This window comes from Strongylocentrotus purpuratus, unplaced genomic scaffold (genome assembly GCF_000002235.5).
Source record: "Strongylocentrotus purpuratus isolate Spur 01 unplaced genomic scaffold, Spur_5.0 spur5_scaffold_19, whole genome shotgun sequence".
Classification (NCBI taxonomy): Eukaryota; Metazoa; Echinodermata; class Echinoidea; order Camarodonta; family Strongylocentrotidae; genus Strongylocentrotus; species Strongylocentrotus purpuratus.
In genome coordinates, this window is record NW_022145604.1 from 23,580,044 (window position 1) to 23,591,278 (window position 11,235).

At 37.8% G+C, this 11,235-nt stretch overlaps 1 protein-coding gene across 1 annotated transcript; it reads left to right on the forward strand.

Moving 5' to 3' along the window:
• Positions 1–493: 493 nt before the first annotated feature.
• LOC100889962 lies at positions 494–8,421 on the forward strand. Its single transcript, XM_003727550.3, has 5 exons — positions 494–1,289; positions 3,695–3,868; positions 4,904–4,968; positions 6,403–6,547; positions 8,063–8,421. Exons 1-5 carry the CDS (start codon positions 513–515, stop codon positions 8,360–8,362), a joined length of 1,461 nt encoding a protein of 486 aa, XP_003727598.2. The 5' UTR covers positions 494–512; the 3' UTR covers positions 8,363–8,421.
• Positions 8,422–11,235: the final 2,814 nt, after the last annotated feature.

Genomic DNA, 11,235 nt, shown 5'->3' on the forward strand with positions numbered 1-11,235 from the left:
GGCCATCCCCCCCTACTTCAAACCAGGGGGGATGCAGCCCCCCCCCCCATCCCCCCCGGGATTTACGCCCCTGGGTGAATGGAATTAATTCATAACGAGGCACTTATTAAATATTTGAGCGTTGAATTTGATTATACATGTATTACGAAAATGACAATTATGTTTGCATGTATTTAACTCGTAAGAAAAAAAATAATGAGAACAGAAAAGATATCATAAATGGCTTTCCATAAGTTTTACTAGTCTATAGCAATAGACCTAAAAATTGATTGTGACTAATACTACTTACATGTTATAATGTAGAAAGCTTTAAAAGATATTCAATACTCCCATTTAATCTTAGATATCAATAAAATAAATTACTTTTATTTTATTTACTTTATTTATGTAAAATCTTCGTTGATTTTTGAAAAGATTTGTTTGTGCAAATAAACTATGGCATTGAATGTGAGACTAGCATACTCAGTAAAACAAATAAATAAATAATGAGGGTCACCGATCGATTTGACAAGATGGCTTACGGAAGATTTCGTGCAAAGTATCTTAAATTCAGCTATTTTAGCACAATAAGCTTTATAATTTTAATGAATGTTTCGATCACATATGAAGCTCTAAGTCCTGATTATTCAAATGTGACAGATTCGATTGAACCTGGCTATTTATTTGCCAAGTTTGCTTCAAAATTATCGGCGCTCAATTTTAGAGTATCCCGCCGCAGCAACCCCAACACACAGCCCGACGGCAGCCGTGTACAGTGCAAGAGCCAGCTCCGTGTGAACATTGCGAAAGAGATCGGACCATGGTCAAGTCGCCCGGAACAGGAGCGAGGCCGAGGCGGCGGTACCCGAGAAGCAGCTAGGGCCTCTGCAGGTCAGCCGACCAGTACCGTGGCGGTTATTCCTTCTTCTGTCTTCAATAATTCACAGTTTCGTCAAATGATCACGTCCCACTGCAAGAGCGAAATCGGATTTCCAGATTGCTATGGGCATAAAGGCAGCAGGATACTCCAGAAGGTTGTGGCAGACTACGAAAACTTTGCGAATGGATGGCTGCCTAATTGCAACATCACGAGAGAATGTGCAAATATGGCAGAGAGAGGGAGGACAGAAAAGTGGTTGAGATCAAGATGGACTCGTATATCTACCAACCGATCGATGAATCTGCCAGTCTGTTATGAAATGGATGATTTGAGAGAGGTATCGCCAGAACGAGTGGATTTTTGGTGGTTTGACTTCTGCTGCTTCACTGGAGCCATTTGTAATCCATTCACTCCTGCAGGGTGGGGCAAGGTAATACAGTTGTTTGTAGTGTGGAGGGTAGAAGCCCTCATAGTAACTCCAGGGAGCTCCGACGCAGTCCGTTGCATTTGGCGTCAGCGTCGGAGCTCCTTGGAGCTACTCATCGTACTAGTAGTTTGAATACACCCGACGGTGCCATGTATTTGTTTTAGCGAAGAAGAAGAAGAAGAAGCATTAATATACTGTAGGAAAACATTTTACGACACCCTCTAGCAAAGTCTAGCTCGGCTTTATTCTTCTAGTTATTCTATAAATGTTTGAATACCAATGGCAATGGTAGGGTGTCTGATCGCACACTTGGATTTGTGTGTTAAAACTCTCCCCAATATAAATTGCAAGCATCCCTATGCAGTCTACGTACATTGCCCACTAATGCAAAATTGGTCAACGTTTTATATTACCAAATTGTGATTCAAACCTTTTTTCACTCGTGATACTGAAGGCTATACACCTATGGGGAATGACATGTAAAAAAAACACCAGAATTAATTTAAAAAGTGGCACTTTAGTGACAATTGATGATGAAGGAGTAGGCTATATCTAGACTAGTCACTAGGACATGAGGCACCATGCCCTGTCTCTTTGGAAGCTCTCGCAATATAAATATAAATGTGAATAGCATTATCCCGAATAACATTTCAAACAAGTCTAAGAATCCCAAAAGGAACCGGTTATGTGTTAAATCTGAAATACATTGCCCTACGTGTTAGTGTCTGTGATATGGTGTAATATTGAAGCCCTAAAAAATTGTGCTTTAGAATTGTCATAAAGTGCCTCAAAAAGTAAAAGTCTTTGAGTAACCGGCTTTTCCTTACTCATTTTCCCCCATTAGACTAGTGTTATAAAAAATGTTACAAAAAATTAAATTTTGATTTCCAATCATAAATATCTTAATAATCAGGCAGGCGATCGGCTTGTAAAAGTCATAGAATTCCTGACTGACCTAAAGGTTTTTAATTATGATTGCAGCATAAGCTAAATCCAGGATTTTGTTTCAGAATCTGAGGCAATGTTACTGAGTCACTTTAAAGCTAGGTAAATACTGCATCCCTTTTGCAGCCAACATCAAATTCTGTAGAACTTTTCAGAAGTTTGCAGGAATTATGAATATGTCACCTGTGTCCTATCTATAAAATTAAATGTTCACATTGTCCTAGTGTTCAAATTATGCAAGAAACCGGTTTACTTTCTAGACTTCACTGTCAGACACTATTGAGTGACTGACTGACTTTATTTTTTCTTTTGTAATAAAATGTTTTTACATGTATACATAAAATGAGCTAAAAAGGGTCCATGAGCATTTGTCTACACCAATAACCCACTTCTTGTAATTGCCAAATTAAACTGATTGACTCTTTGCGCAGCACAAAATGTACACCATTTGATGCAAGGGTCTGAAAATCTGACTATTTACCAAAACATTGCAATCTCTTAAGTCGATTTGATAACTATCGATTGTTTTTTCCCAACAAAAAGACACTTTCAAGCCCTTTTGTTTTGAATTGAATTGAACAAAATATAATATATTTTGGGGCATGCTGCATGTCTAATATAGAACTTCACAGTATAAACAGCACTTGTTAAATCATTGAATTGAGATTAAAGATAAACTTTAGTACTGGTAATGCGATTGCATTGTGAAAGAAAAGGTGCGGAAAGGATCAGAAACAGTTAATCATGTAGCATGTAAGTATTGGTGTGCACTGCAAGGTTCTGGAGTCATCAAAATCATAATAAATTTAACCGAGTCTTGGTAAAGTAACAAGCACTCACATAGAAATCTATATATGGGACAACACACATGGTGTCGGGGCTAGTACTACCTTGATTTCCTTGACTTTCTATGCTCATTACTCAGCCAGTATACATTTTCTTCCAAAATTGTTTGGCACATGTCATTTATTTGTAATCTTGAACATTCAGTGTAAGTTTCGTTGGATTCTGTGAGAATTTTTTTTTTTGTTACCAGTACTGGAGTTTATCTTTAAATTATGTGACTACTTCATCTCACCTGTGATCTAAACTCTTATTCTGTTATCTGAAGTCCTTAGTCTAAATCCTAAACATATTTGGACTATTTTATTAAAAGTCTTTATCGAACAATGTCATATCTGTTATTAACAGATAACTAAATTCACTTTTTATTTGCTATATAAAATGTTTAACTCCAAAATCCAGGCAATTTGCCCTCAAATCTACGGTATGCTTTGAGTACCTACATACGGTACTTGTATACTTAATGTTTTTTTAATGTTATTCCGACAATGCTAGGAGCATCATCTTGATACTCAATGTTACTGCATGTGTAACGCACACTACTTTGGTTGAGGATAGCCTAATTGTACCTGTAAATAAACATATTTTGTTTTTCTTCTTTGAATATTTACCATCTACAGCTGCTGGTGGGGGACCCAGATTCAGCACATCAAGTATCTCAGCATTTGAGTATCCTACATAACTCTACATGCACTACAGAGGGCAGCAGAGCAGCTGGAGAGTTGGGTCTGGAGAGGTGTGTGATTGATACCATCACTGCTTGGAGTGTGCTGAGTGGACCAACCGTGGCAAAGGTATTGTCTGCAAAGATCCTTATCTGGCTAGACTCGCTCACTTCAGCAGTAGAGGTGTCGTAGACGAATGGATACGTCGCCGGACTGTCGATCACAAGGTCCGCGGTTCGAATCCCGTCACGGCACTAATGTCCTTTGGCAAGACATTGATCTACATTTGCCACACTCCGCCCAGGTGAGGTAAATGGGGAACGGTACAGTGGCGGATCCACTGGAGCAGAGGAAGCGCAGTTCGGAGTATGGAACCGCAAAGCCAAGTGGAATGTTACACATCCCATTGCTACGGTTTAGAACTCACAAATGCTTTTGAATAAATTGCAACAGTTTCGCCTCTTTTGTTTCACCTCCCTGTAAAGAGGCAGTGAATGATTTTTTTTCTTCCTTTCTTATATTTTTGGATATGATTGCAAAATGATTTTTGCTGTTGTTGAAACACAATGTTAATCTCCATCACTGTCGCCCATGTCAGGAGAAAAAAAATTTACTCTCTCAGAGAGGGCTAGATTTTTTAACGGATATCTAGTCTAGTATTCTTAACCTAGTAATTTTCATAGGGCATTAAGGCCTGTCATGAAGATGGACGAAAGATTGCAAGTGGTGTGAGGAAGATAAATAAGGTTTAATGAGACAAGGGCATTAGATCGGTGCTTCAGGAGTAGCCCTCTAAAGTAAAAAGCATGAGTGGTATTCTCGAAAGCAGACTAACTTTAGTCCATGGTTTAATCCACCGACTAAGTATGAAATGCCAAGTGTCCATATGAATATGTTTTTAAATAATTTAATCTGTCTCTAAATTAAAATAAAATGTAATAACATAATTAATAAACAACAATATAACTATGATATAATTATGTTATCATGGTAATTTAGGGACATATTAAATTATTCAAAAATATGTTCATATGGACACTTCGCATTCCATACTTAGTCGGTGGATTAAACAATGGACTAAAGTTAGTCTGCTTTCCAGAATACCACCCATGCTTTTAAAGTAGCCCTCCTAAATTTTATTTTATTTTCTGTCTGACCTTGCAGATGCAGTCCGACGCCGTGGCATCACTAGTCCGATGTAGCCCAGACATGTGGATGAGTCCTGTGAGGTAAGAATCTTAGAAGATTCTTTTGTTCAAAATCTTAGTTTAGTGTTGCTTTGTCGCTTTATGTCATTGAGTGTATAATATGTCCTCTGTTCAACATCTTAGTTTGGTGTGAAGAGGGTTGTGTTTGTAACCTTTAATATTTAGATACATGTAAGTGTACAGCAGTTATTCGGTTGAATAAGTTGAAGATCATAGAGCTTTGTAGTTGTACATGTACATGTATGTGTTGATTTTACATGACATTTTGAAATAACATTTGTGGCACATGAGCCGCTGTTCTTAACTAGGGCCTATATTTTTTAAAAATTACTAGTTGTCGAGTAATTACATTGGCTAATAGGTTTCATACATATGGCCCCAGGGGGCTACATGTACACCTGTACAAATATTGTGTAAACCATTCCATAACCCTCCAGATCTATAAAGTGCATGGCAAAATAGAAGTAACAGCTGTCAATTTCAAGGGTGTCAGCTTGTTTGCTTGTTTCTCCTTTTTATGTTTGCTCTTCTAGTACACCAATTGTATTCAAGCTCTGCCCTACCCCTGCCTGCAAGAACACCATGCAATTGAAAATACATAGCTGTTACCGCCTTCCTAGTTAGTTCAGAATCTGGCCTATTAAATTTTGATCTCCACCACACCAATGCAATGCGACCTCCCACTACTTACTTGCTGCCAGCTGAACGGCGTGATCTTTAAATTAGGACGCCCGGTGAAACTGGGGAGCATAATTATGAGTTTGTTGATACTTGATAATGCCATCTTCCACGGCTTGAATCAATGTGTAATGAATACAGAACCGGCCAGATTCTGGACTACTTGTGGGCAGCCAATGATTCATGTTTTGTTTGTAAACAAACATATTCATGTACTGTACATGTGTACCTCCATCAACTTGATTTTCTCAAAATATACATGGGGTAGGGAAATATTTACTTAAAGCAAGCACTTCTGTGTAAAGGACTATTGGATCAATACATCATAGTGTAGATTATTATGCTGTGCCCGTTACACCACTGCTGCTTTCTTTGCCCCACTGCACGGTTTTTTTGCTTGCAATACATGTGTTTTTTATAGACACCGATTGAGGGAAGGATTGCTTTGTGCAACAGAACGGCTCTGCAAAATTATCAGTCTTCCAGTTTTGTATTCCTATCCCCATGGGGATTACTAATCATTTCTGAATAACTATAATCTGAATATCTATAAACAATTTTATAAAATTACTGAGGCTCTCATTACAAGTTTTCATGGACTTTCTGAATGCTTGCTTGCTGTGAAAATCACTGTATTATGCAAGATCAGAAAGTCTTTGATTGCAAAGTACCGGATACTGTTCTAGTTATATATTACCTATAAATGGGTTTTTATTTTGTAAATAGGCATGGGTTTGGAATATTGATAGAGAATTTCTACTGTCCTTGATTTTCCAGTACCTTTGAAGCGATACTGAACAAGCTGACGGCATCAGAGATCCAGACCCTCCATGTCATGTTTGATGCCCATATCACGGCACAGAAGGGCTCAACTTCACAGCAGATAATGAACTCCCATTCCAGTGGTAGTTCTCCTACCATGGTATGTATTTTGTAAACCGAAAGCACCTTTTAAAGATACTACATGTATGTCCCTTTTGCAGCCAACATCAAATTCTGTAGAACTTTACAGGAAATATGAATATGTCATGTACAGTATGTCCAATCTGAGAAACTTAAACATTTGCAGTGTTCAGTATTCAAATTATGCAAGGAAACCCACGAACCTTGTATACTTCACTGTCAGACACTATTAAGTGACTGCCTGACATCTTTTTTCTTTGGTAATAACATATAATGAGCTGTAACAGGTACATGAGCATTTGTCTACATCAATAACCCACTACTTGTAAAGGCCAAAATTAAACTGATTGAAAATCATTGAATCTTTGTGCAGCACAAAACCAATGACCATTCTGTAAAAGGGTCTGAAAATCAGACTATTACTTACTTGTAGGTGATTGCAATAACTTAAGTCAATTCGAGAACTAATGGTCTATTTTTTTTCCCCCACTAAAAGCCATTTTCAAGCCAATTTCAAGCCCTTTCATTTTGAGGGAAGTACTAAATTAGTACTGGTACTGTATTTCAAATGCCGTTGGAATTTAACCTTTTTTTGGGGGGGGGGGGGGGCCTGCAAAAGGGACACATGACCTTTAACACTAACAGCAAAAATGTTAGAAGCTTGAAAAGACGTGTCCGGAATGCAAATGATGTACGTAATAGTAGTGTTTGTAAATTAAAAGTAATATTAAGCCTCATCAATGTAGTACATGCATGTACATGTACACCTGTATGCTCTATATTTAAGTGATGTGGTTGTACATGTACACATGTACCTCTATTCAATAAATATATGATTATATCAAATTATGCACTTTGCATTCTAGACATGTATTTTCATGCCACTACATTTGCTCCTGCAACAATTGCTCTGGACTTTTTTTTGTCAAAGGCATAGGGTTGGGGTAATGATTGCAATTGTGTTTTAGAATAGGTTTAGGGTTAAGCTGTTGGTTGTAAGACTTAGGCCTACAAAAAAAGATGTTGTATTGCCCTTTATGTTAGGTTTAGGTCGGAAATCTTATTTATTTTTTTTCCCCCTCTTTGGGCTGATATATTTTTTTTTTTTTACTTGAATACTTTTTAATTTTATTCATTAAACATTTGTTTTGTTTTTAAACCCGACCATAGATTCCAAAAATTGTGGGTCGGTCGCAAAGGGCAATACAACATCTTTTTTTGTTAAGCCTTAGGGTTAAGTATAGAGTTGGGTCCAGGGATAGAGTTAAGAGTTATATTAGTAAGGAAATAGATGCAGAGCAGTTTTGATTTGATTTGATTTGATTTTCTTCTGCATTCATGTAAGCATACAGTTTTTCGATAACAATAATAATATAAAGTACAATAAGTATTTTTCTGACAATGAATCATAAATAAGCAAGTATATATTGTTGCAGTTGTTGCAGTAGCAAGTGTCATACAACTTAAGGCGTATCTGGTCAACTTTTATCACTACCATAAATATAAACCTCATCTTTTGATCATGTCACTACAGAAGCGGCATGAGTTTGAGATGACCCCCAGGGTGGTGTCTGGCATCGTTGTAGTGATCATCCTCATCTTCCTAAGCATCCTGGTCGGGGCGTGGGCAGTGTACCAGAAGGTCCAGTCCTGGCGACACCCCAGGAACCACATCCAGTACGCCCCCATTGTCATGCAGGATGACTTCCCTGATGGTGTGGGGAGCCAGGAGGAGATGGAGACCATTCATTCCTGGAGTAGGGTGGAGGACCTAGGACCAGACTCTGATACAGAGGCAGGCCGTTGGGGTCGTGAAGGGGGTGGGGCGGGGTAAGGATGAATCCTGGGGGGTGTTTCACAAAGATCCTAAGTCAAACTTAACTCTAAGTTGGACTTAAAAGTTATGGAGAGCCATTTGTAGCCTTACAATATAATGTATTCAAAAGCAAAAAATCAAAGTATTTTAGACTTTTTATAAATTCCACTTCAAGAACATGAAATCTCCTTGATAATAGAAAATATGTATGATTTGAATCAATATTTTATGCCGTTTAAAATAACTTGAACAAAATATTGTCAAATATGCTAACAGCTTTCCATAATTGTTGAGTCCAACTTAGGATCTTTGTGAAACACCCCCCCCCCCCCCCCCCCCCCCTGGAGTGTAATCTGGGCTTGAAGGGACTTGGTAACATTGTTCAGATGAGAGAAAAATGGTGCTGAGGTAGTGACTTCAATGTTGGATGTACATTTAAAGATAATCTGAAAGTTTGAGTGAAAACGGCAGACCATTACTAATGATAGAAATTGGGAAAAACTGATCTGATGGATTCCTTAATTCTCCCAACTACATGTATAATATTACACTTTAATTACATTTTAGGTGAATGTAAATCGTCACAAAGCAATGAATTGGTTCTATATACCATTCCAGACATTTAAGTGTTGACAGATTTTTAAAAGCCTGTCTTACATGTATGTCTTATTTTCATGGAAAAACGGTTGGGAGAATTTAGTGTCAGAGGGTGTCGCACAGTGACGCCTTCAAAGAAAACCATAAACATCTCTGTGGTTTGAGAATTATTTCAGTTTTCTTTGCAAGTTAGAAAAATTAGAATAGTAGGAGGAATATAATAAGTAACATTTCTTACAAATATTGCGCAGTTTTTTCATCAACCTTCAACAATGTTACCGAGTCACTTTAAATGCATGAAAAGTTGCAATTAATCACAGCACCATTTCTCGAAACCATTTGTAATTATAAGTTTACCGGCATCTTACTGAAATGTGTGTAATAGAGAGAATTAGAAAGCATGCAATAAATGGGATGCGTGTTATGTATACATGTACTTACAACAATTTTGAAACAATGCCCACCTATTAGGGCCCTGCTCTATATTTACTTGCGATCGATTCAAATTGGTCACATTTTGACATCGATCTCAGTGCTCTTCTTAACAGAAATGGGGTTTCAGATTTGCAATTCATTTGTGAACAATTTACATCTAGTGAATTAGTGATCAATCTGGATCAAATGTTTTTTTCTAAGGCAAATACCAGAACTCAAATGAAACAGTTGAATATATGTTTTTGATGGAGATAATATAATAGTGACTTTTTTATGATAGTGGGTTCTTGTATGGCATGTCTGTCAGACTTGACACTCCTGGCGCTCCCGATTATAACCCTGGCTTTAGCACGGCTGCCATTACGGCGCTCTAGCATTTCAAGGAATTAATTCCTGCCAGGTACCCATTTACATCACCTGGGTTGAGCGTGGCAAATGTAGATCAATGTCTTGCCGAAGGACATTAGTGCCGCGGCGGGACTCAAACCGCAGACCTTGTGATCGCGAGTCCGGTGACATATCCACTCGAACATGACACCTCTACATAGTCTCTCATGCCTGTCGTACAGTGATGCTGACATATCAGCTAACGTTGTACATGTTCTTCTGGGTAGAGAGTGGCAGATGCAGATGTTTTGGCGAAGGTTGTTAGTTATTGACTAAATTTGAACCATCGATCTCTTGACTGAATTTTAAGAGAATGAACCACTATACCATGCAAAAAGTATGGCTCACTGTAACTTTTTATGTTTTTATAGTTTTGTTTAATTGCAACTTTTCATGCAAGAGGCATCCTGTAAATATACAACATTATATCGTGATGAATGCACGTTTGTACATTTTTTAAAGAATGTTTCACACTTCTGTTAATGTTAACCCTTATTATTACAAAATTATCAGCAACATTTTTATGAAAGAAAATTCATAAATGAAGTAATACAGTTAATAACTCTGCATCAGTCAAATGTGCTGGACTGAAAAAAAATAATTCTAAAGATTTGACTGAGGAAGTGTAAATGACACGTTTTCCATAGCCCCCCCCCCCCCCCCAAAAAAAAAAAATTTGGCTTTAGGGAAAATTAACTTGTGTGACTTTGATTTATGCAGAGTTAACTGTACAGTGTTGCAATTTGATAAGTATCCAGCATAACATTTTGGCAAACCTGGAGCACCTGCAAGTTTGCGAAAGTTTTGATGAGTTCAAAATGTCTGGTATGACTTGACAGTATGGTGTGAAATCCTGCTGGAGTATTTTTACGAATATTTATATTATATTGACCGGGCTTGAGGGGTATATCAGTAATATTGACCAAGCTAAAATCATATTGCCCCGAGCCGAAGACGAGGGCAATATGGTCATATGGTCTGAGCGCGGTCAATATTCCTGATGTACCCCAAAAGAAGCCCTGTCAATATAATTATTATTACCTAAACAAGCCTGCATTTTTTTTACAAATTATTGATATACAACTTTGGTATCAAGCATGATTTTTACTCCCGTCTGCATGCCGGTCCATCTGATTTCAGGTTATTCAGGCAGGTATGTAATTGTGACGTAACAATGATTGTTTCCGCGCGTACACTTTAACGCCTACACAATACAAGCGCACTGACAAGAAAGAATGAAATATGGCTCAATATTGCCCTCTGATTTAGTACAGTGGTCTACAAGGGGAACCTCGAAGAGGGCGATATGGCAAATATTCACCGCTCCGGTTTGATATTCGGAGCAGCATGCAAAATACGACTTTTTATTTAGGAGCTGAAATGCCTTGTATAGGTAATAATAGTTTGTATTACTCTGATTTTTTTATCACATTTGAATATGGAATCACTAAGCTGTATCCCTTCTCAGGTCA

Excerpts from the sequence above, each read along its gene's own strand:
- LOC100889962 (XM_003727550.3), top strand. The coding sequence starts at position 513 with ATGGCTTACGGAAGATTTCGTGCAAAGTATCTTAAATTCAGCTATTTT. Across the intron at positions 1,290-3,694 it reads CTCCTGCAGGGTGGGGCAAG|CTGCTGGTGGGGGACCCAGA; the intron begins GTAATACAGTTG and ends TACCATCTACAG. Across the intron at positions 4,969-6,402 it reads ATGTGGATGAGTCCTGTGAG|TACCTTTGAAGCGATACTGA; the intron begins GTAAGAATCTTA and ends TTGATTTTCCAG.